The 25,788-nt window shown below is 48.1% G+C and overlaps 1 protein-coding gene and 1 long non-coding RNA gene across 2 annotated transcripts in view; one reads left to right on the plus strand and one right to left on the minus strand.

The window, feature by feature from the left end:
• The window catches only part of LOC310660522, a 45,069-nt gene that overhangs the window by 18,174 nt on the left and 1,107 nt on the right, over positions 1–25,788 (plus strand). The window lies entirely within an intron of this gene.
• LOC310660301 (collagen alpha-4(VI) chain-like) overlaps positions 9,905–25,788 on the minus strand; it is a 92,314-nt gene continuing 76,430 nt past the window's right edge. Inside the window, exons 34-41 of the mRNA XM_083404624.1 lie at positions 24,782–24,818; positions 22,932–22,943; positions 21,627–22,120; positions 18,898–18,988; positions 16,659–17,330; positions 14,981–15,077; positions 13,968–14,125; positions 9,905–10,597 (exon numbers count right to left, since the gene is read on the minus strand). Of these exons, the coding sequence (XP_083260750.1) occupies positions 10,425–10,597; positions 13,968–14,125; positions 14,981–15,077; positions 16,659–17,330; positions 18,898–18,988; positions 21,627–22,120; positions 22,932–22,943; positions 24,782–24,818 (1,734 nt within the window). The 3' untranslated portion in view covers positions 9,905–10,424. The remainder of the gene's footprint in view (positions 10,598–13,967; positions 14,126–14,980; positions 15,078–16,658; positions 17,331–18,897; positions 18,989–21,626; positions 22,121–22,931; positions 22,944–24,781; positions 24,819–25,788) is intronic.

Genomic DNA, 25,788 nt, shown 5'->3' on the forward strand with positions numbered 1-25,788 from the left:
TCCTGTGCCCATCTCACTTGTCGTTGGTTGAGTACTCGAGCTGTTCTCCAATACTCCAAATTCTTGTGGTCGGTGCACACTTGCACCTTGTGTTGTGCCCCAATCAATAAATGTCTCCACCTCCGGAACGCTTCGTGAATGGCGAGTAGTTCCCTGTCATACACCGTGTAGTTCCGCTCGGACTTATTCAGCTTCCTCGAGAAGAAGGCACACGGTCTCCACTCCGACGTATTCCTTCCCGGCTGAAGAAGTACCGCCCCTACCGCTCGGTCTGACGCGTCTGTTTCCACTCTCATGGGCTTCTGTAGGTCCACATGCAGAAGTTGTTCTTCCGAGGCGAAAGCCCTTTTCAGTTCTTCAAAAGCTCGCTCCGCCTCCGCCGTCCAAACAAATTTCTTCTTGCTACTGAGGCAGTCGGTGATGGGCGCCGTCAAGTGTGCAAAGTTCTTGATGAACTTCCGATAAAAGTTCCCAAACCCCAGGAATCTTTGCACATCCTTCTTGGTCTTCGGTGTCTTCCATTCCAGCACCGCCTGGACCTTGCCTGGATCCATGGCCAATCCTTTGTCTGACAAGCGGTACCCCAGGAATTCCACCTCCTTGGCATGAAACTGGCACTTCTCCAGTTTCACCCACAGCTGATTGGCTTGCAGCCGGCCCAACACTTCTCTCACGTCCCTCACATGCTGCTCTTCATCTTCCGAATACACCAACACGTCATCTAAAAAGGCCACACAATTCTTGTAGAGCAAAGGTCCCAAGACGTGGTTGATAAAACTTTGAAAACATGCGGAGCCGGCTTGGAGACCGAAGGGCATTACGAGGTATTCAAATGCTCCCAAAGGGGTGAACATGGTGGTCTTCCATTCATCCCCCTTCCTTATGCGTATCAGATTGTACGCCCCCCGCAGGTCCAGTTTTGTAAAAATCTTCCCCTTCCTCACCCTGGTCAGAATGTCATCAATTCGGGGCATAGGAAAAGCCAGGGGTTCCGACACGGCATTTAGGGCCCTGAAGTCCACTACAAGTCTCGGCTTATCTGTGTTTTTTTTGTCCACAAAAAACACTGGGCTGCCCCCCACCGCTCGGGACTCTCTGATGAAACCTCGCTTCAGGTTTTTGTCAATGAACTCCCTCAGCTCCTGCATCTCCCTGTCTGACATGGCATACAGCTTGCCCACTGGGAGTTGAGCCCCAGGGAGTAGGTTGATTTGACAGTCAAAGGGTCTATGCGGCGGCAGTTTGTCCGCTTCCCTTTCGCTAAATACGTTGCTCAGATCTGCATATTGCGGAGGCACCTCCCCTTTATTCATTACCTCCATCCCAGCTAGGGTGAGCCTGGCTTCCCCTGGATCCTTCCCCTGCTTGCAGTGTTCTAGGCAATGCGCTGACCCAAAGGAGACCACCCTCTGATGCCAGCCCACTAGAGGATCGTGTAGTGCCAGCCAGCTCATCCCCAAAATGATGGGAGCTCCTCCCAAGGTGGCCACATTAAACGCTATCCTCTCGGTGTGCCTTGCCACCCTCATTATCATGGGGACTGTCTGTTGGTTCACTTCTCCTCCCAACAGCTCTCTGCCGTCAATCGTGGTCACCTGCAGGGGTTTACTTAAGGGGAGGGTTTGTATCTGGTGCTCAGCTGCGAACTCCTTACTCATGAAATTACAGGAGCTGCCTGAATCCAGAAGGGCCTTGATCTGTAGGGGGTGTCCGTTTGGCAGCTCTAGCAACACCTCTATCACTAGAGCAGGTCTGGGAGGTTCTGCTTTTGGGCCTGGCTGCTGTGCCCCGACGGTGGCAGCCAGGCGTTGGCTTTTACTTGCTCCTTGCTTTCCTCCTCCTCTCCCCCAACAGCTCCTGCCATGCCTTGCCATTCCTTTCTTCGTGGACAGACTCTGGCAAAGTGTCCTGGCTGTTGGCAGAGATAACATTTCTTGGCGCTCTTTCCCTCCTTCTTCCGCCCTTCACCGAGGTTTGAAACTGCGCGCGCCCGCGCTGTTCCAACTTCCATCGGCTCTGCCGGCGGGAAAGGCTGCTCTGGAATGTCTGGAATGCGGAGCTCCCTCCAACGTTCTCCTTTCCCCTCCCGCTTCTCCAAAGCCCTCGCTTCCTGGCGCGCTCCTATGGCCAGCGCAGATTTAGTCAGCTGGTCCATAGACTCCGCTCTGGGGCCCCGGGAAAGTTCATCTTTTAAGGACGAAGAGAGCCCTTCTTCGAAAAGCATCTGAATGGGCTCCGCAGACAGGTCCCACTGTGCTGGTCCCGGGGGTAAGGTACCTTGGGTGTAGCAAAATCCACACGAAGAGGGGCAAGGTCCGAGGCAGGGTGCCGGGCGGTGAACAGGAACGCTGGAACAGGAGGCTGTGCAGGGAACAGGTACACCGGATGGTCGGGAACAGGAGGCCGAGCAGGGAACAGGAGTACCGGATAGTCAGGAACAGGAGGCCGAGCAGGGATCAAGAACGCAGGAAGGTCCGAAGCCAACAACGACGTTGCTCCCGCAACCTGGGGCCGGGCTGACTGGGCTTTTATCCTCTTCTAAGGCCAGGGGCGGTCCCGGCCCCCAGGAGCCCCGCCTCCTCTGGCCTTAAGGCGAGCACTCCTCCTGGGGGCAACCAGTTCCCTTCGCCTCTCTGCTCTAAACCTCTGCAGATCAGGAGAGGCCGAAGGGTTACTGGGCCCTGGAGGAGGCTCACCTGTGGCCACTGAGTCGTCAAGCCTCTCTGGGGCCAGAAGGGCTCCACCTGGGGCCAGCTCCTGATGCACTGCCACAGGTGCAGGCTCTTCAGCATCTAGGCCTGGCCCCAGTTCAGCCGGCCCTGGAGGCGGGGACTCCTGTGCAGGCCGGGATTCCTCTGTTTCATCCTCCGAATCGGAATCCCAGGCCATCACACCATCCCCCCTCCCAGGCCCCCCCCTCAACCGAGGGTCCGGACCCGGCTTGCCGGGGTACGTCGCATGGAACTCTCGGAGGCAGGCAGGTGCGTGGACGTTGGCCGCTGGTTCCCAGGAACGGTCCTCCGGTCCGTACCCCTTCCAGTCAATGAGATACTGCAGCTTCCCCCTGCGGTATCGGGAGTTCAGGATGCGTTCCACCTCGTACTCAGGCTCTCCCCGAACCAACACTGGCTGCGGTCGGGGACGGTTCGGGTGGAACTCGTCGGGTGGGGCCACCGGACTCAAAAGGGACCTGTGGAAGACCGGGTGCACCTTCAGGGTTGCGGGTAACCGGAGACGAAATGCCACAGGAGAGACTTGGTCTACGATAGGGAACGGGCCGGTGAAGCGGGCGTCCAACTTCCGCGAAGGTCGAGAGGGGTGGAGGTGGCGAGTGGAGAGCCAAACCAGGTCACCGACGCGAAGTTCCGGCCCCACCTGGCGGTGGCGGTCGGCCTGGGCCTTGTACGCTTCCTTGGCCTGGTGCAGTTGCTCCACCAAAAGCTGTTGCTGGGACTGGAGCTCTTGAAGCCACTCCGTCACCGCCGGGACTGCGGATGTCGGCAGCACCTCTGGAAACAGCCGTGGATGATAACCATAACTGGCCTGGAACGGGGTCTGCTGGGTGGACGCATTCACCGCGTTATTGTAGGCGAACTCCGCCAATGCCAGGTGGTCGACCCAGTCATCCTGCTGGTAGCTGCAGTAACACCGGAGGTACTGCTCCAGCACCGCGTTCGCCCGTTCCGTCTGGCCATCGGTCTGTGGGTGGTAGGCTGACGAGAGGCAGACCTCCGTCCCGAGGGTCCGGTGTAGTGCTTGCCAGAACCGGGATGTGAACTGAACGCCCCGGTCGGACACCACGCGCTCAGGTAGGCCATGCAGGCGGAAGACATGCTGAAGGTACAGCTGAGCAGTTTCCTTGGCTGTGGGTACAGATGGACAGGGAGCGCAGTGCACCATCTTGGTGAAATGGTCGGAGAAAACCAGAAGGCAGGTACAGCCACGAGACGAGGGTAAGTCCACTACAAAGTCCAACGAAACCGTGTGCCAAGGGTGCGGTGGAACTGGCAATGGCTGAAGTAGGCCGGGGGGTCGCCCGGTAGGTCCCTTGGCGCGCCGGCAGACATCACAACCAGCAACGTAGCGAGCCACGTCAGCCTTCAGGCGGGGCCACCAAAACTCTCGACTGACCAGATGGGTGGTCCGATACCGTCCAAAGTGCCCCGCTGCTGGGGCATCATGGGCCATCCGGAGAACCTCCAGCCGTAGTGGCCCTGGCGGGATGTACAAACGACCGTGGTGCAGCAGAAGGCCCTGATGCAGGACCAGCCCCGGATACTGTGGGCTGGACCCTTCAGCCAGCTCCCGGAGTCGTTCCTGGGCCCAAGCGTCGACCCGCTGCTGTTCCCGCACCCGAACCTGCAGTGGCTGCGCCTCCTGGGTGGCCAGGAATGCAGCCGGAGGTAGGATCGTGGTGGGTTCTGCTTGCTGTACCGTGTCTGCGTTGTCGTCAGGTTTCCGGGACAGGGCATCCGCCTTCTGATTCTGAGAGCTAGGGATGTAGCGGATCCGGAACTGGAACCGGGAAAAGAACAACGCCCACCGGATCTGTCTTTGGTTCAGCTTGCGGGTGGTCTGGAGGTACTCCAGGTTCCGGTGGTCGGTTCTCACCTCCACCGGATGTCGTGCCCCCTCAAGATGGTGGCGCCAGACCTCAAAGGCTACCTTGATGGCCAGTAGTTCCCGCTCCCACACAGTATAGTTACGCTCCGCTGGTAGGAGCTGGCGGGAATAGAAGGCACAGGGTAAGAGTGGCGCTTCAGGACCAATCTGTTGAGACAAGACGGCACCGAGAGCCGTACTGGAAGCGTCGGTCTCCACCACAAAGGGTCGAGAGGGGTCAGGATGTTGTAAGATTGGTGCCCTCTGGAAACAGGCCTTCAACCCCTGAAACGCCTCCTCTGCCTCCCTGTCCCAGGAAAACGGCGTCTTTGGGCGCAGTAGCCGGGTCAACGGGGTGGTGCGATGAGCATAATCAGCGATGAAGGTCCGGTAGTAATTGGCGAACCCCAGGAAACGCTGTAGGTCCTTGCGGTTCCGGGGTGCCGCCCATTCTTGAACCGCTGTCACCTTCCCCGGGTCCATTTGCACCCCATCTGGAGAGAGCCGGTGACCAAGGAAGTCCACAGTCCGCTGATGGAACTCGCACTTGCTGAGCTTTGCGTACAAACGGTGCTCACGCAAGCGCTGCAGCACGGTCCGGACATGCCCCTCATGGCGAGCCGGGTCACGGGAGTAAATCAGTATGTCATCCAAATACACCACCACGTACTTGTCTAACAGGTCCTGAAACACGTGGTTGATGTAGCGTTGAAACACAGCAGGCGCGTTGCACAAACCGAAAGGCATAACCAAATATTCGAACTGCCCGTACCGGGTCCCAAACGCTGTCTTCCACTCATCCCCGGCTCGGATCCGAATCAAGTTGTAGGCCCCCCGGAGGTCCAGCTTGGTGAACACCTGTGCCCCTTGCACCCGCTCCAGCAGCTCCGAGATAAGGGGCAAGGGGTACCGGTCTGGGACGGTAATTTTGTTCAGGGCTCGGTAATCATGGCAAGGGCGGAGTTCCCCACATTTCTTCTTAACAAAAAGCACCGGCGCCGCGGTGGGCGAGGTGGAAGGCCTAATGAACCCACGCTCCAGGTTCTTGCGCAAGAAGTCCTGCAAAGCCTCGCGCTCTGGCTCTGTTAGGGAATATAAGCGACTCACTGGTAAAGGCGCTCCGGGTTGGAGGTCTATGCCGCAGTCAAAAGGCCGATGCGGCGGCAGCTGGTCTGCCCCCCGTTCCTCGAACACGTCCTGGTAGTCCTGGTACACGGCTGGGAGCGTGGGTGCTGCCTCCTCTGAGGGCGCGGCCGCCAGCGTTCCGGATTGAGCATGGGAACATGGGTCTGGGAAGTGCACGGTCCGTTTGACCCAGTCAATCTGAACGTTGTGGGCCTCCAGCCAGTCCATCCCGAGCACCAGGGGGAAGCGGGGCATAGAGGCAATGTCCAAAGTTCGCAACTCCCGGTGCTGCTGGAGACACAGGACCAGAGGCTGGGTCTCCTGAGTAACGGCACCTGAACGCAGAAGTCGTCCGTCAATCGCTTCCACCTGGACCGGTACTGGCTTGTTCCGAAGTGGCACCTGATGATGGGCGGCAAAAGCAGCGTCCATATAGGAGCGGGTTGCCCCTGAATCTACCAAAGCATGGGTGAGGATCCAGGGCCCACCTGGAGGGTATAAACGTACCGAAACCATAAGATGTTGCAAGTCCATTGGTGCGGGCCCATTCTGTACGGTTTGGGACCCCCGGTAGCTAGGGCCATCAGCTACTGGGGTTGGCGGTTTCCCTGCGGCTGGCGTTTCTCAGGGCAGGACCGAGCGAAGTGTCCACTTCCGCCACAGTAAAGACAGAGATTTCCATCCCGACGCCGCGCCTTCTCTGCGGGGGAAAGGCGTGGCCGCACTGCCCCGAGCTGCATAGGCTCCTCCGTTAAATCAGTTGTGACCGTGGGGCTGCCGGAAAAAGCTGGTGCCGTGAACTGGAAGTGTCGGCGACCCCGGGCCTGACGACGATCCTCCAACCGGTCGCCTATTTGTAGACTCCGTTGAATGAGAGTGTCCAGCGTGGTGGGGCGTTCCATTGTGGCCAACTGGTCCAGTACCTCGTCCGAAAGCCCTTCGAGATACTGGTCCCGCAGTGCCGAGTCATTCCAGGTCAAGTCCTGTGCCAACAGCCGGAACTCCGTGGTATATGTGGCCACCGTGGACTTGCCCTGTTTCAAATGCCGAATCGCCCGGTTGGCTTGACTCTCTTTCTGGGGGTTGCCGAACGCGGCCTCCAAACGATTGCAAAACCCCGTATAGTCTGCCAGCAAGGGGGAGTCTTGCCTGAGTAGCGGCAACGCCCACTTGGCCGCCTGGTCCTTTAACAAGCTAATCAAAAAGTGCACCTTGGTACGGTCGTCAGGAAAGTTCCGGGCTCGCCCCTGAATATACAGTTTGGCCTGGGCCAGGAACATGGGAAAGCTGGCCGGGGCTCCATCAAATTTCTCAGGCAAAGCCACTGGGTACTTGCCCGGAGCCGGGGCGTCGGCCCCAGAAGCCGGTAGGGCTTCCAAGCGTTGCTGAAGTGCCTCAACCGCGTCACTGAGCTGCTGCACGGTGTGAGACAAGGCCTGGTTCTCCTGGGCCAAAGCCACCAGTGCAGCCGCCTGTTCAGCCATGGCCTCTGGCTCTTCCCGAACGCACCCCGACGAAGGGGGAGTGCGGGAGGTGGCGGGAGCAAACTGTGCTGGTCCCGGGGGTAAGGTACCTTGGGTGTAGCAAAATCCACACGAAGAGGGGCAAGGTCCGAGGCAGGGTGCCGGGCGGTGAACAGGAACGCTGGAACAGGAGGCTGTGCAGGGAACAGGTACACCGGATGGTCGGGAACAGGAGGCCGAGCAGGGAACAGGAGTACCGGATAGTCAGGAACAGGAGGCCGAGCAGGGATCAAGAACGCAGGAAGGTCCGAAGCCAACAACGACGTTGCTCCCGCAACCTGGGGCCGGGCTGACTGGGCTTTTATCCTTTTCTAAGGCCAGGGGCGGTCCCGGCCCCCAGGAGCCCCGCCTCCTCTGGCCTTAAGGCGAGCACTCCTCCTGGGGGCAACCAGTTCCCTTCGCCTCTCTGCTCTAAACCTCTGCAGATCAGGAGAGGCCGAAGGGTTACTGGGCCCTGGAGGAGGCTCACCTGTGGCCACTGAGTCGTCAAGCCTCTCTGGGGCCAGAAGGGCTCCACCTGGGGCCAGCTCCTGATGCACTGCCACAGGTGCAGGCTCTTCAGCATCTAGGCCTGGCCCCAGTTCAGCCGGCCCTGGAGGCGGGGACTCCTGTGCAGGCCGGGATTCCTCTGTTTCATCCTCCGAATCGGAATCCCAGGCCATCACACCCACCCCAATCTATGAATCAACATAGTGAACTCAGTCCAGTACTCACGGACAGTCCGGTTCCCCTGTTTGCAAGCCATTAACTGCCTTCGCACCCCTCCCTGCTCAATGTCGCTGGAAAACATCAGGTCCATGGCATGAAAAAACTTCATCGTGTCCTTTAGGATCTCATTATTTGCTGCCATCAAGGGTCTAACCCAGTCCTTCGCCCCTGATTCGAGATGGCTAATTACAAAAGCCACTCGCGATTCCTCAACAGGGAAGTCATCAAATTGCAGATTGAGAGCGTATTGCATCTCTGTCCTAAAAGCATGATAGTTTCTGGGGTCCCCCCCAAATTTCTGCACCAATCCTGGCATCTTTCTGGTGAGCGGGGTGGCTTTCTCCTTCCCCCTTTCTGCATCCTGAGCCCTCCTCTCCTCCAGCCTCGCCGTCTGCAAGGCAAGCTGGATCTCCAACGTCCTATACCTTTCCTCCAGGCTTGGACCTCCTCCAGCTGCTCCTGCTCCTCCGGTTCCGGCTGGTTCGCTCATGATGCCTCTCCCTGGCACAAGCTAGCTTTCGGTGACTTTCGGATTGCTGTGATGGGATGAAGAGCTGCTTGTGCGTAAACTGCAAGTCCCTCAGAGTTTGAACAAGTTCTCAAACCTCTGCCTGTGACGGAGCCCCTCCAGCATGGCTGCGTCAATCGCTAGCAGAATCCGAAAGTGGTTGCTTTCGGAAACGTTTCCAACATAAAAGCTCCTTAACGGAAACACGTCTTCTGGACTCTCTGCGTGACAGTTTCCGGCGAGGAACGGGTGTCCCTATAGGAGGTCCTGAGACCTCCCCACTGTTTTCGCTGGAAGCGTCTCTGAGCCATTCCTCCGACTCTCCTTCCCTTGACGTTCCTGTTCGCCCCCTACTGGTTCCCTCTTCAGCTGTTACGTCTCTCTCTACCTCAGAGAGCCTTTGCACCTCCTGTCCTGCCGATGGCAGTTCCCTGACAGTATGTATGTATGTATGTATGTATAAAGGTTTACAATGTCCCCATGGTATGGCATAGGGCAGGGATTCCTTCAGCAGCAGCCGGGCAGACTGATGATGGGAGTGGTAGTCCAAACAAACTTCAAGAATAAAAGCTGAGAAGGATTAGTAGAAACTTAATCAGCATTTTAAAAAAAGTTTGGTTTTTTTAACAATGTTAAGCTGATTTACCATACTGGAGAAACTTGACATTTTTTCTTTGGAGATACATTAAAAGTTTACCTAGTCCCCTTTTTATCAACTGCTTGTATCCAAGGCAGTGAAAACAAATATTAAAACAGCAGTTAGACGTCCAAATCAGGTAAAAAATTAGAGAAGCACACCCTTCTATTTCATTGAATGTATCAATTGGATTTTTAATAATACTCAGTTAATACTAAGGTGTGTAGGTTCACAATAGGTATGCTGCATTATATCGCTTTTTCATATATTTTGTGTTGATTCTGAAACTGAAACTTCAGTGTTTTTTTGGAAATAAATAACACACCATTAAAAAGGACAATACAGTAGTACCTTTGTTTAAGAACAGCTTAGTTTATGGGCAACTTGGATTAAGAACGCTGCAAACCCGGAAGTAGGTGTTTTGGTTTGTGAACTTTGCCTTGGAAGCAGAACATGTTTCGCTTCCTGTTGAGTGTGTTCCATTTGTAAATTGAGCCACCCGCTGCTATGGGAAAGCACGCCTTGGTTTAAGAACGCTTTGGTTTAAGAACGGGCTTCCGGAATGGATTAAGTTCATAAACCAAGGTACCACTGTAACTTGCCAATGCACCCCTATAGCTGTTTATTCAGAAGAAAGTTCCATTGGGTTCAATGGAACATACTCCAAAATACGTAAATTGCATATTTTATATGAAGCAGCAATGTGGGCTTCATATTCATAATATGTTGTTTTGGAGGAACTGCTTTTATTCAAATACAGTGTGTTTATTTCAGACCAAAAAAAAGCTGGACTAAGAAGAATCAGTTGCATGAAACATTTATTAGCACAATTTTGTAATTTTACACCTTGTGAAAAAACAGAACAATTCTACTAGCCGTGACATTGTGTCAGTGGCAACCCAGAGCTCACTTCCAAATGTCTGAGGTATCGTTTGTCTCCTGTACAAGGTGCACATCTTGGTAATGAAATGATATCAAGTTTTAGTCTTAAAAAATAAAAAAATGTCCTCAGTTACAAAAAGCACTTCCATAGTCAACGAAGACATTACTTTAACCCCTACAGAGCTGTGCTATTAATTGATTATAGCAGGAAAAAACAACAAAACATCCTAAGGAAACCAGAAGTTCTGGTGGACTAAATATGTCAAAATAAATCTGTTGTGTATTTAAGGTGCCACAAGACACATTGTTCTTATCAGATGCAAGCACAAAATTTTCTCTCTGCGCCACAAAATTTAAGACCTGTTTCATTTGATCTTGGGTTTATTCCACCTCTTTAGTGGATAACTAGGCCCATTGTTCATGGCTGGCACTCTCCACGTTAGGATGATTTGATGCATAAAGCTTCGCATTCTTCTCGAGTTTCAAATCTGTTGGCGTTTCCTCCACAGCCACCATACCAGAACTGGGTGCAGATGTGCAGCTTTTTCTCAAAATACCACTTCAGAACGTAATTGTCACACTCGCCGTTGTCCATATCCACTATGCAAGCGTCTGAGGGGGGAACAGAAGGGTTTGCGGTTACCAATGTGAAAATGATACATGTTCCTTTTACAAATAGATCGTAGAATCATAGAAATGTAAAGTTGGAAGAGACCCCAAACCCCCTGCAATACAGGAATCTCTGTCAGTTTGCATTTCTTGGTATAGAAAGTATTGACAATAAAAATAATAAATAATAATACAGTGGTACCTCGGGTTACATACGCTTCAGGTTACATATGCTTCAGGTTACAGATTCTGCTAACCCAGAAAAAGTGCTTCAGGTTAAGAACTTTGCTTCAGGATGAGAACAGAAATCGTGCTCCGGCGGTGTGGCAGCAGCGGGAGGCCCCATTAGCTAAAGTGGTGCTTCAGGTTAAGAGCAGTTTCAGGTTAATAACAGACCTCCGGAACGAATTAAGTACGTAACCCAAGGTACCACTGTAAACTTTTATTTGTATCCCGCCCTCCCCGGGCTCAGAGTGGCTAACATTAAATATAAACAATGATATAAAATCAAACAATAATTAAATCACCTCTTAAAAACAAGTCAGGATAAAATTAAAATCTGAATTAGATGGCTTTCCGCAGGATTTGAGTTGGGAACAGTAAATGCTCATCAGGCCCAACTGTGTATGCAGATCTTATATGGGCCTGTAAGAATGCTTTGAGACCTCTTTCTTACTAGTTTTTATAAAAAAGGGAAGGGGAGTCAGGCTGAGCCCTGACCAAAGGCCTGGTGTGTAGAGATCTTTTCTGTTCTGCTTAGCTCAAGAGGGTTCTGGAAGTTTCTGGAAACTTCTCTGTGTGAAAGAAGCTTTGTGAATCGTGCTTTGAAATGGAACTGTTATGTACTGAAGTTTTCACCCTGGGCCAGCAGGAGGATACCATAGATAGTTTTCACTCAGGTCCACATATGCAAATAAGGGATTGAAAGTGACGTTCAGTGATTGGATAGTTACAGAAAATGGTTACTGTTGCATTGTAGTGGAGCTCTAAAAAGTGGTACCTCGGGTTAAGTACTTAATTCGTTCCGGAGGTCCGTTCTTAACCTGAAACTGTTCTTAACCTGAAGCACCACTTTAGCTAATGGGGCCTCCTGCTGCCGCTGCGCCGCTGCTGCACGGTTTCTGTTCTCATCCTGAAGCAAAGTTCTTAACCTGAGGTAATATTTCTGGGTTAGCGGAGTCTGTAACCTGAAGCGTATGTAACCCGAGGTACCACTGTATAAGCAGGCTGGCTGAACCCTTCAGTTCAGTTCTGTTCTGGCCTGTGAATAAACAAGAGCTGTTTGAAGAATCGCTGTGTCGTCTGATATGTTCACCCACAACTTAACAGGAACATTAGCCAGTGATGTTGTTTTAAGAGAGACAAGATATCTTCCGCTCAGTTGGTCCTAGTCAACTGAGTTCTGTCTTGGGCCCGGTCTTATTCAACATCTTTATCAACGACTTGGATGATGGACTCAAGGGCATCCTGATCAAATTTGCAGATGACACCAAACTAGGAGGGGTGGCTAACACCCCAGAGGACAGGATCACACTTCAAAACAACCTTGACAGATTAGAGAACTGGGCAAAAACAAACAAGATGAATTTTAACAGGGAGAAATGTAAAGTATTGCACTTGGGCAAAAAAAATGAGAGGCACAAATACAAGATGGGTGACACCTGGCTTGAGAGCAGTACATGTGAAAAGGATCTAGGAGTCTTGGTTGACCACAAACTTGACATGAGCCAACAGTGTGACGCGGCAGCTAAAAAAAGCCAATGCAATTCTGGGCTGCATCAATAGGAGTATAGCATCTAGATCAAGGGAAGTAATAGTGCCACTGTATTCTGCTCTGGTCAGACCTCACCTGGAGTACTGTGTCCAGTTCTGGGCACCACAGTTCAAGAAGGACACTGACAAACTGGAACGTGTCCAGAGGAGGGCAACCAAAATGGTCCAAGGCCTGGAAACGATGCCTTATGAGGAACGGCTAAGGGAGCTGGGCATGTTTAGCCTGGAGAAGAGGAGGTTAAGGGGTGATATGATAGCCATGTTCAAATATATAAAAGGATGTCACATAGAGGAGGGAGAAAGGTTGTTTTCTGCTGTTCCAGAGAAGCGGACATGGAGCAATGGATCCAAACTACAAGAAAGAAGATTCCACCTAAACATTAGGAAGAACTTCCTGACAATAAGAGCTGTTCGACAGTGGAATTTGCTGCCAAGGAGTGTGGTGGAGTCTCCTTCTTTGGAGGTCTTTAAGCAGAGGCTTGACAACCATATGTCAGGAGTGCTCTGATGGTGTTTCCTGCTTGGCAGGGGGTTGGACTCGATGGCCCTTGTGGTCTCTTCCAACTCTGTGATTCTATAAGTTCTATAACAATCCTGCCACTCTATTTTGAACCAATTGAAGTTTCTGAGTAGTCTTCAAAGGCAGAACCATGTACATCCCATTACAGTGGTCTAAATGAGACATTACTGGACCATGAATCACTATAGTACTTACTTTGCCAAACCTTTATTAGGCATTACAGAATGACTGTAGTCTCTGTCAAGGAAGGGCTCTGCCCCTTAGGGCCTATGAGCACTATGGAGGACAGGTGTTCCAAAACATAAACACACCATAACAAAAGGCTTTAAAGAATGAGATATATCATATAAAAGAGCTTTTGCATGTTCCAAAAAGTTTTCACAAAGGAATCAGCATTAACAAGTCAAACTTCTTGCCATACTTTTTCTGCAATGTTTGAAGAGGGAGTTCACTCTGGCTTTAACCTCAAGACTCCTCTCCAATTCTATCAATATCTCCCGGCCGTTAAGGCCAGAAGGAAGCTGTTACATAGGAGTAGCAGAGGCCAGAATGTGATTTAGTGATTTCATCCTGTTCCCAGCCTATGACCTGCTGCATCTCTTTTCTAATCAGTTCACATCTTCAATTACCAACATCAAAATCACGGAAAGACTCCTGAGATCAGCAGAGGAGCCCCTACTGGTGGTCCTGCAGAAGCAACAACAACTTATATTTTAAAGAAATAAAAACAACTCAGATGTACAATACCTTTTTGATGCAAATTGGAAACCACTTAAGTAAAAGAACTTGCTGTCGAGCTGTTTCCCCCATAGACTTCAATGCATAGCTGTCAACTTACAGATTTGAAAATAAGGGACCAGCAGCCTCGAAAATAAGGGATCAGCAGCCAAAATAAGGGATTTTTGACAACCAGCAGCCAAACAAAGCCTCAAGCGGTGGTTCCCACAGTGCAGCAACTCGGCAAAGGGGATGCAGCAAGGAAAACCACCATCACCTCTCCGCTGGGAAGTGCTGAGCAAAGGCAAGTCCCCAGGCAATGCGAACCTACTGTTCTCTGAATTAGCTCAAAACGTCATTCACCTTGAACACCGATGTCTGTGAAATCATCATACTGTTTCTCTTCTTCTCTGTACTTAATGGGTTCTTGGGTGGCTGCCATAATTTCTTCTTGCATGTTTCCTCCGGGTGATGGGGACAGTCGCAAAGAATCGTTGTAAACTATTTCAGGGAAAACGATACTGAAAAGAGGAATGGAGGGCAGGGCGGAAGAGATAAGACTTCAGATATGTTTGGCAGAAGAGTCATACAAAAGATTCTATTATTCTAAGATATATGGATACCCTAGATCAGGAATGTCCAAAAGGTCGATCGGGATCGACTGGTCGATCCCCAGGAGGTTGCAATCGGTCGCTGTCGATGGCGAGCTCATTTTCCTTTGCTTTTGCCTAAGAGCACCCGGCCCTGGTCCCTCTCCCCTGCGCTGTTTTGGTGAGCGACTAATCCCCTTCCCCCTTAAAAGTGCCCCCCCCAACAGAACCCCAACAAAATGGGCATAAAACAGGGTATAAAATAAGCTCAACAAAAAGGGGGCATTTCCTCTCCTAACAACAACAACAACAGAAATTATTATTTTATTTTATTTTATTTTATTTTATTTTATTTTTTTGTTTGTTTGTTTGTTTGTTTGTTTGTTTGTTTGTTTGTTTATTATACCCCGCCCGTCTGGCTGGGCTTCCCCAGCCACTCTGGGAGGCTTCCAACCAAATATTAAAATACAGTAATACATCAAACATTAAAAGCTTCCCTAAACAGGGCTGCCTTCAGATGTCTTCTAAAAGTTTGGTAGTTGTTGTTCTCTTTGACATCTGGTGGGAGGGCCACTACTGAGAAGGCCTTCTGCCTTCTCCCTTTGACCTGAACCCCCCCCCCCAAAAATGGGGGTAGATCACTGTCAGATTTAATTCTGAAAGTAGATCACAGTCCCTTAGGAGTTGGCCACACCTGCGCTAGATCATTTCCAAATATTGCTTCCTGTTCCTGCTAAAGCCAGTGTAAGTTTTTGTCCCTAATTCTAGAGGAAGAGGGACATGTACCTGTCAGTCCTCCTCATTAGCTGATGGTAAGTGTCTCCTCGATCCAGGGTTTCACATTCTTCCTGCAGGCCTGGAGGAGGATAAGGATTCATTTCTCCTGAGGGAAAAGAAAAGGGAAAGGAAAGCAATGAAGTAAGCACAGAGTTCTCCGGGTAAATCGAAACTGAAAACATGGACTGCCATAGAACATGGTGTTAGGAATTTTCAGATTTATAATCTCTGGACATATTGGGCACCCTCCATAAATCTGTTGAGTTTTTAATGATGATGATGATAGGAAAGCCAGTGTGGTTAAGAGAGGTAGACTCGTAATCTGGTGAACCAGGTTCGCTTCCCTGCTCCTCCACATGCAGCTGCTGGGTGACCTTGGGCTAGTCACACTTCTCTGAAGTCTCTCAGCCCCACTCATCTCACAGAGTGTTTGTTGTGGGGGAGGAAGGGAAAGGAGAATGTTAGCCACTTTGAGACTCCTTCGGGTAGTGATAAACTCTTCTTCTTCTTCTAATAACACAACAATTTATTATTTATACTAAATCCTGCCTAACTGTGGTTGAGAGCCACACCTCCTTTCTTGCTCCAAAGCAACAGCAGTGAAGCTTTAGGAGTGATGCATCCAGGAAACATAGACGGATGCCATTGCCTAGGTCTCCTTTAATCTGCTGTAAATGTTTTGATTGTTTTTCTAATAGGGACAACACCCTGAAAAACACTCAAGTGCCCGACAATAGAAGACTGGAGATCAAAGTTGTTAGATTATGCTGAATTGGATAAGATGACTGGAAAGATTAGATACCTAAGAGACCAAAAGTTTACAAAAGACTGGGGAAAATTTGTTGAATATCTGGAGAATATAAGTGATGGTCAAATAACGCTAGAAGGTTTTAAAAGAGCACTGTGAATACGCGAGAGACATTTTTAAAAGGAATTAGAAGGGGGAAAGATGTAAATAATGACAATGTTAAAAAGGAAATGCGGAAATTAATAATGACTATGAAAGATTTACAGAAAAGCTGAAGGAAGTCCAAAAGGAAAGATTTGGAAAATTGGAATGTGAAAACAATGTATGTCTTGTTTTGTTTTGTTGTAAATTAATAAAAATTATTTATATATATAAAAAAGAAAAAAATTCAAGTGCAAACTTTGCAGCCTCTTCTGAAGAAGCTTGATGGACATCCATTTCACACCAAGCTTCTTCTGCACCAAAACAATTCAAATCCTGCCCCAAGAAAAATTGCACGCTGGGATCAAATTTGTGTATTGCTTAAGAGTGCAATTCCACTTTTTGGGGGGGAAATTCCAATTTTTTGGGGGGGGGATTAAAGGCAAGGGACAAAGGGGTCACTCACAAAAAGATGGATATGGAGGAAAACAGCAGCACAGAGAAAGCTCCATCTTCCCTTCCAGAGATCATACAACAATGGAGGATGGGGTGCGGGGGTGCGGCAGGAGTCAGTTTTAGCAATACTAAGGAAAGGGAGCCAGAGATCGACCGTGATCTACCAAAACCTCGCAGGGATCTACCAGTAGACCACGATCAACCTGTTGGAAACCCCTGCTCTAAATGGACCGAGGCAAATTTATGTACGAAGCAACAGGTCACCTAGAATGGCAGATAAACAGCCCCTAGCACAGCATCACTCAGTAGCAAAGGAAGCCCACCAAACTGCGTAGCACTTACGTTTTAAAAGATTTAAGAAGGCTCGACTGAATTCCAGAGCATATGGCAATTCAAGTTTACCAGTCCTGCCCAGGGCCAACAGGTGCTGCTCTACTGGAGCGCTAGAGAGTTCTGTCATCTCCATATCGTCAACTCTACTTCCAAGAGCTAAGGTGAGCATAGTGAATCCTTGGCACTTGGCTTCTAGTGACATTTTCCTCAGTTTCTCCCTGTCCCAGGAACTTGTCTGACTCCCGAGTATTGTAAAGATGACCCTGTGTTTTCTTGGGTTGGGGGCTTCCAAAAATACGTTGCTGATGGTCCAGTCTAGAGCATGTCCTACTGCTGATGGACCTTCCAGCTGGTGAACGGATTCTTCGATGTGCATTTTCATCAGGTTCTTGTTGTCATAGGAGACCAAGTCAAACTCTCCCTTCACTGGCCTTGAGAATCCGTCGGCAGTGAAGTTTTGCGGCGCCTGCTGCACCAATGCCACCCTCGCCCCTCCATCCGACTCCATGGGTAGAGAAGCAACAACAAAAGAATCCAACATGTTGCTCACAAAGGTCTTCATGGTCTCAAAGTCCTCACTCCCCACGTTCCGAGAGCTGTCGAGGATGTATGTGATGTCCATGTTGATTAGGATGGGAGGGGAATCCATCACCCGGCATTCCGGAGCAGGGTTACACTTATCTGTGAAAGAAACATTAGGCAGCAAGGAATTGCATGGAGCGTCTGATAAGATGTGTTTAGACACTGCTCAAATTTTGCTTTGCTTCTCTCTTAAAGCTACTTCTAAACAATTATTTCTGAAATGCTCGCTATTTGAGACAGAGAACAGAAAAAAAACAGCCCTAAACATATTTACTCTCTCTCTCTCTCTCTCTCTCTATATATATATACTGTATTTTTCTGTGTATAAGACTATATTTTTCCTAAATTTTTGAAGTTTAAAATAAGAGGCTGTCTTATAGATGTCTGCATTTTCTTAATTTTGGGTTTAAAAGGGGGGGGGGGTCATCTTATACATGGAGGCGTCTTATACACGGAAAAATACGGTGTATATATACGAGAGACTATATTTTATGGTCTATATATTCCAAGTTATATATAATCCTAGCTAATGGAGAGCATGCTCCTTACTTGAAATATATTTTCTTTATGCCACAGTTTATTTAGGCCTCACTCAGAGATGAGGCAATGCACTTTTTGTTGCTTAATTATTTAGTTCTAATTATTCCATTGTTTACGGCTGTTTGCATGGTGAGAATACAAATAGACATCGAGATTTAAAACACTAAAAATAATAATACAAGAATGGTAAAATCACAGGCCAGAATAACAATGGAAAATTAGGCAAAAAACAACAACAAATGTCTTCAAATGCTTACCCCAAAAAATGCACTTTCTCCATATGTTCAAAAACTACAGCTGCAAAGTTTAGTCAATGAAGCTGTTAGATTAAACAATTGGCAAAGCATGCATTCTAACCCCAAAGGGATCCTGACCTGAAATAATCAGCAATGTTTTACAATTATTATTAATAGGCATATTTCTAAAAACAACAGGTAAACGGTATGCTATATGAGAGATGATGGAAAAGGTGTCTTTTAAGATTATACCTGTGGTCACATATGCATTAATCATCAAGAAGCAAAATATGCTTCCTCTTGCAACGATAATGGCAAAGTTACACCCTTCCCTCCTTTATGTACAAATTAAATGATAAGTGTAGATCATTTATGGTAACAGCCATAGGGTATTGCCCAGGTGGCTGTAATTTTGGCCTGTGAGTACGCTGAAATGCTGAAATATGGGGCATTTGATTTGTATGGACTGGGCATATAGGGCCATGCCACCGGTATCCTGGCAACTTATAGGGAAAGGTATCTGCTTTGGGGTGCTCCCAGTTGGACTCTACTGTGATTACGTCATTACCTACACAATCCTATAAATGCTTACTTAGACATCCCACTGATTTCAATGGGGCTCTCTGTCCCTTGCAAGTGGGCAGAAGCTTTTAGCCTCAAGGTCTTTGCTGCCATCTTGACCTGAGAATTGCCACAGTAGCTTTTCCGCTGAGAATAATTAAACAACATTTAGAATACTTGGTGCTTGTTATCCGCAAACTCATCCAACTTCCAAACAAATAAGTTTGAGTTCTGAAATTAAGAAGACCTGTCAGAACGGGTGGGCGGGGGGGGGGGAGAGATTATTCTACATACACTAATTTAAGAACGAACAAAATGAATGGCCTTACCGAAACAGAGAGCACAACGTGAGACTGTGTTCAGGTTCTCATCCTCCTTCGTTTCCCAAACAAATAACTGAAATCGCTGAGTATCATCTGCCTAAATAAATGCAATTAAAAATAAAATAAAAATACATTTAAACAAAAGGAAATGCATGAAAAATGTAGGGTAGAATCCATTGGCTCCCTTCCATTCACAGACAGGTTTTTCTTCCAGTAGATGCTTCCACAAATGGAAGGAGGAAGCTGATTTTCACCCATGCTTCCTCTTCCCATCTCCACCCATTTATAATCCGCTCCAGAAGGTTGAGGGACCCTTCAGAACAGTATGGAAGGTAGGATGAGAGGCTAGGAAGGTTTGAGGTCAACCAAAGTTGACAACCTTCCTCGCATCAATTAGCAGATGATTAGATGTCTCTGTTCATCACCAGGTATGACCCATGGTTTTCATAAATAGCGCTTTCTCGGTGTTGGCACCCCGATTGTGGAACTCCCTAGGTAAGTTCATTTGTCCTCCACACTGATAATTTTCAGGTTCCAAGACGTATTTACAGTATTCACCCAATCTTGGGGACATAAAATATGTCCTGGGAGCCAGAGGCTGATATGGTGAGCTGGCTGTGTTAAATTAGGTTCTTATTGTAGATATGGAGTTTTTAGACACTTTAATTTGAAATTTTGTGATTTTTGTATTGTAATCCTGCTGGGATCCTAGGAAAGAAAGGACAACATAGAAATAACTACTACTACTTCTACTACTACATTGCTGTTGGAGGATAGGAAAACCATATTTATGCAGAGAATAACTGGAAGGTAAATTAAGGACTCATCGTGTGTTGCTCACACTGATAAAATGGAAGAGAGAGATCTCAACGTATTTAACTTGTCTTTCCATATTGTACTCCAACAATCGTACTCCCTTCAGAATTGGCTGGACATCTTTTAGGAGGTTTTGCTATTTCAAATCTGAATTATTATTTCCTCGCTGCTCTTTCTCGAGTTTACAGCTTGCAAAACTGAGAAGAAGATTAAAAAGTTGGCAACCAATCAGAGGAAAATCTGAGACTCTGTAGAAGTCGTTAAATTGTTGGAATGGAAGTCAAGCATATGCTTTCACTCTCACGAATGCATGCTACGGCAATTAAAAGAAATAGACAATCCTGGAATAAATTATTGCTTTTTTCTGCCAGCCCTAACTTCCACAGGGGTTATGACTGAGGCTCTGTTTACAAACAGTGCTATGTAGACTGAGGTAGAAGAAAGCCAAATCAGATACTGGAAGAACAGATTTCTAGGAGTGAAGGTACAGAGTGAGTTAATGGAAGTATGAATGCAATGTTTCCATAGAGGTTAATTATGCTTTCATCATTATATGACTATGTTGAATCCATTCATACTGCCCAGATTTTGCTTCAGTGTGCTGTTTTTCTGGTGCAAACACAAATACTTAGTTGGCAATGAATTAAGCTCCAAGTCCTGCAAATTACCATTCACTCCAAAATCTGTAGACGAACTTCCACATCACAAACCAAGATTACAAGCACTTAGAAACATAGAACTGTAGAGTTGGAAGAGACCTCTGAGAGTCATCTAGTCCAACCCCCTGCCCACAGCCATCCCTGGGTGGGTTTGAATCACCAACTTTCTGGTCAACAGCAAGACGCACCAACCCATTGCGCCACCTCTGAGGTCCACTTGTCTGAACATGTTGCTGCTGTCTGGCTATTCTGGTGATGTCTAAAGCAACGTTTTTCTTAAGAGATACAAAAGAGCTTCTTGATCCACCCTCGAAAGCTGTTCTACGTTTCCCCAGAACAATTCTGTAGGACACTTCAAAATCTTGCTATATAGGGAACAAGCAACACAGAAACTAGAGCTGAAACTGAAATTCAAAATTTAACCGATGTCCGATTTCACAATCTGGATTTGTCACTGAAATCAGACGCCCAAATGTTGACGTTCTGGTTCAGAATTAAAATTTGAATTCCGCCAGTCTGATTTCTACCTGCTAGTCAATAAGATGTTTGGTAAAAAAAAATAGTGCAAAATTTACTAAATGCTGTTGCAAAACAGCTGTAGGGTTCTCCGGCAACTGATGTGACTGAACCCTGGTCTTTATAAACACCAGATGTGATTGGGTATCTGCTTCTGGGATGCTTGTAGAGTGTGCATTTAGACGCTCCCATTTAAATGCTTCTTGGGTGCTTTAAAACAAAAACATAAAACCCATACCTGCAAGTAGAAAGCTAGATATTAAGCAGATGCATTCTAGTCAGGCCTTTCCCCTGACATGCTTGCTCTCAGTACAGGGATGTTTTATGGTTCACAAGAACCAAGCAAGAGAAGTACCGAACAGGAGACTCTTGAGAGTCCTATGGACTGCAAGAAGATCAAACCTCTCCATTCTGAAGGAAATCAGCCCTGAGTGCTCACTGGAAGGACAGATCGTGAAGCTGAGGCTCCAATACTTTGGCCACCTCATGAGAAGAGAAGACTCCCAGGAAAAGACCCTGATGTTGGGAAAGATGGAGGGCACAAGGAGAAGGGGACGACAGAGGACGAGATGGTTGGACAGTGTTCTCGAAGCTACCAGCATGAGTTTGACCAAACTTTGGGAGGCAGTGGAAGACAGGAGTGCCTGGCGTGCTCTGGTCCATGGGATCACGAAGAGTCGGACACGACTAAACGACTAAACAACAACATAATGCCAAAAGAGTTTCCGATTGCAGCCTGCTTACCGTAAAGGCTTGTCTCACGTTAGGCACTTCCCTGAGGGCAATGACCACAGGTGTGATATCAAGGGCGCTGAATTCCAATATGGCTGTATTGATGGAGGTGGCGTCCTGCGAAGGTCCAGCGGTGAGAAATACTGCAACGTTCCTCATAAGGGCGCCTTGACGATGGCGCTTAAAGGCATTCCTGGCCACAAACCTCATGGCCCTTCCGATATTCCTCCTGCCGGAGGACTTCTCCAGTGGAATTCTCTGAACTGCCTCCATCAGAAGCTCTGGCCTCTGGAAGTCAGAGAACCGGATGAGGTACTTCGTATTGGTGTTATAGGACAGAACCGACACCCGTGCGCCAGTCGGGCAGTTGCTCCTGCTAATCTCGATACCCTTCAGCAAAGACGTCATGATGTCTTTCATCCTGTCAAAGGATTCCGGGGTAACATCTCCAGACATATCAAGAGCAAACGCCACTTCAGTTGGGTATACTGGACACTTGTTCATACCTTGCCATTGTGGAGGAAAAGAAAAAAAGTCAGAAGATTTTCAGAAAAAAAGATACCTTTTCCTATATGTTGAAACAGAATCTGTTTGCATAATAATAATACAGTCGTACCTCAGGTTAAGTACTTAATTCGTTCCAGAGGTCCATTCTTAACCCGGAACTGTTCTTAACCTGAAGCACCACCATTATTAGCTAATGGGGCCTCCTGCTGCCGCCGCGCCACCGGAGCACGATTTCTGTTCTCATCCTGAAGCAAAGTTCTTAACCTGAAGCACTATTTCTGGGTTAGCGGAGTCTGTAACCTGAAGTGTATGTAACCTGAAGCATATGTAACCTGAGGTACCACTGTAATAGTAATAATAATAATAATAATAATAATAATAATAATAATAATTTATTTATACCCTGCCCATCTGGCTGAGTTTCCCCAGCCACTCTGGGCGGCTTCCAATCGAGTGTTAAAAACAATACAGCATTAAATATTGAAAACTTCCCTGAACAGGGCTGCCTACAGATGTCTTTTAAAGATAAGATAGCTGCTTATTTCCTTCACATCTGAAGGGAGGGCGTTCCACAGGGCAGGCGCCACTACCGAGAAGGCCCTCTGTCTGGTTCCCTGTAACTTCATTTCTTGCAATGAGGGAACCGCCAGAAGGCCCTTGGCGCTGGATCTCAGTGTCCGGGCTGAACGATGGGGGTGGAGACGCTCCTTCAGGTATACAGGACCAAGGCAGTTTAGGGCTTTAAAGGTCAGCATCAACACTTTGAATTGTGCTCAGAAATGTACTGAGAGCCAATGCAGATCTACTTACCTATACAGCAAGCTGGATGGGATAAAAGAAAGGTGGTTTAATGTCAGTGTCTTTTGGTTTTGTTCATTTACATACATTACATATCCAATAACAACCCTCAAAAACACACAGACAGAACTTGTGTTGAGCGTTTCGCTTGTTGTGACATTCAATGAAAAATTCACTTTCGGCTTTGGATAAAGCAAAGTAGCAGAAAGAATGTAGTCACAGCATGTCTTATTTAAGCTGGGAATTGTGAGTTCAGATTTTAGCCCAGCCATGAAATTATTGGCTTGGTTTCCACATAACACTAAGCCATGTTTTCTTTACGAGTTCACCACAAGTTGTCCCTAAGATCATCAGTTAAATCCCGGCTTGTTTCTCTAAACTATGTTTTGTTTTCCAGCAGCTCTTGTCTCATGCCTTTGTAGGCTGGTAAGCAAGCAAGCCATGGTTAAGGAAAGATGCTGGGTTCACACATATTGCCAAACCATAGTTAACACAAGCAACTATGGCTTCTGACTATGGTTTGTTGGCAGTAAACAAATCACAGTTAAGCCACTGGAGAGGGTTTGGACAATCAGCCAAAACATGCTTTAACATACCATGGCTGATTGCTGTGTGAACGAGGCCGTTGAGTAGCTACGGGACTTGGTATTTTTAGGCTTATTTATAAGATAATACCTCAGTATAGCCATTGTGAGGATTAAAGACCATCTGCAAACTGAAGATTTCAGGAGAACATGACCGATTTGAGACAGGTCCTAACTGGAATGTTACTAGTAAATAAAGTCAATTTAGATGCAAAAATTATAATGTGTGTATTTGTAAAGGTTTCATAATTTATCGTTTTCTGTTTTTGTACATTGGGAACGTTTCTATGCAAAAATGGCAGGTGTATGTTCAAAGGATTGATAAAATTAGAATATGACACACACACACACAGAGAGAGAGAGAGAGAGAGAGAGAGAGAATACTTTTATCCTTTGGGGTGATATTGTAAAAGAGAGATCAACATAGTCCAGTGCTGTGTTACTGCTGTCCTCCATTTACACTCCTAACCAAGGGCAGATTCAAAAGAGAGACAGGGTTCTTCCACCTTTAACAGCAGTGTCCATGAAAAAGTTAAACCTGCTGAGATACCTTTTCCAGACAACTATTAAAGGGACACAGGTGGTGCTGTGGGTTAAACCACAGAGCCTAGGACTTGCCGATCAGAAGGTCGGCGGTTCGAATCCCTGCGACGAGGTGAGCTCTCGTTGCTCGGTCCCTGCTCCTGCCCACCTAGCAGTTCAAAAGCACGTCAAAGTGCAAGTAGATAAATAGGTACTGTTCCGGCGGGAAGGTAAACGGCGTTTCCGTGTGCTGCTCTGGTATGCCAGAAGCGGCTTAGTCATGCTGGCCACAGGACCTGGAAGCTGTACGCCGGCTCCCTCGGCCAATAAAGCGAGATGAGCGCCGCAACCCCAGAGTCAGTCACGACTGGACCTAATGGTCAGGGGTCCCTTTACCTTTATTAAAGGTGCAATAATCCTGTCTTCTTTTGGACACCACAGCTTTTGAAAGTAAGCTCATTTGACAGGAAAGGGGTTCACTTTTAAAGAAATCCCCCAAAGGATGGAGAAACAAATCTATTTAATAATAATAATAATAATAATAATAATAATAATTTCTTATTTTTACCCTGCCCATCTGGCTGGGTTTCCCCAGCCACTCTGGGTGGCTTCCAACGAAGATTAAAAATACATTAAAATGTCACACATTAAAAACTTCCCTAAATATTTAGTGCACACAACCTGCGTCAAATTACAACTATCAGATTGGCAAGGCCCTCTGCTAGTCTTTAGTACTAAGAGGAGGTCATTACTTACGGCAGTTTCCTCTGGTGAAGTTTACAAGTTCACAAGGCTGTAGATAAGGGGGGGGAACCAATGTGGTCAATGGTGCAATGCTAGGCATGCGTAAATCACAGTGAGTTCAATGGACCTTCGTCCCAGGTGAGTATGTATAAGGCTGCAGCCCATTCTAAAGTACAGCTCTTATTTTTAACAGCTACAACAAATTTTATTTGCTGTCAATGAAATGCCAATTGCCAGGTGGGCATTGGAAGGCTGCGTGCAACAATCCTAAAACAGCATGTAATAAATAAATAAAAGGGAATTAAATTAACCTGGTACAATAAAGAACCACCAAGCTGTCAAAAAATGAAGCTCTACGGTGGCAGACATTAGTACCAGGTCCATGTTTCAGCCCAGATTCCCCACTTCTCCCATCCAAAGCCACTTCCGACCTCGGGAGGAGGTGGTGTTGCGGGCGTCACGCCCCCAACACTCGCACGGAGGCTGCCTCCCAGCCCTGCACGATCAGGGGAATCCTCTGCCGCGTCATCCCCCTGGCCAGCCAATCGGCGGGCTCAGGGGTGTGGCTTGCCGCATTTAAGGCAAGTGCGGCAGAGGATCTTCCTCTTTGGCCGCCTGGGTGAATTTCCCACCCAACCTTCAAGGTTTCTCCTTTGACCTTGCTATGGACTTCGGTTGGTCGCCGTTAAGGGGCCTGGTAGGAATTTCCCACTTGGCAAATTGGCACCAGCCATTTGGTTATTTTGCCTACCTCGTAGCAAATCGTCACAACTTCCTCGGTTTGACGGTTAGGCATTGGTAGGGGTATTGTTATGTAGATGGATGGGGGGAAGCCCCATCACCTGCCCGGTTTCTGAAGGGTAGTCCGGTAAAGGATTCCGGGGGGCGTGGCCCCGTCCGAAGACTATGGAGGCCAGGGCTCAAGGCACGCCCCCGAGCGGTGACCCTGGGGGAGTGCCTAGTTGATGTGCATCAGTAGGGCTCCCCCTACTGGTGGTTAACCCTTCCCGGCCTTTCAG

Source organism: Podarcis tiliguerta, assembly GCF_965153285.1.
Source record: "Podarcis tiliguerta genome assembly, chromosome: 12".
NCBI classification, from domain to species: domain Eukaryota; kingdom Metazoa; phylum Chordata; class Lepidosauria; order Squamata; family Lacertidae; genus Podarcis; species Podarcis tiliguerta.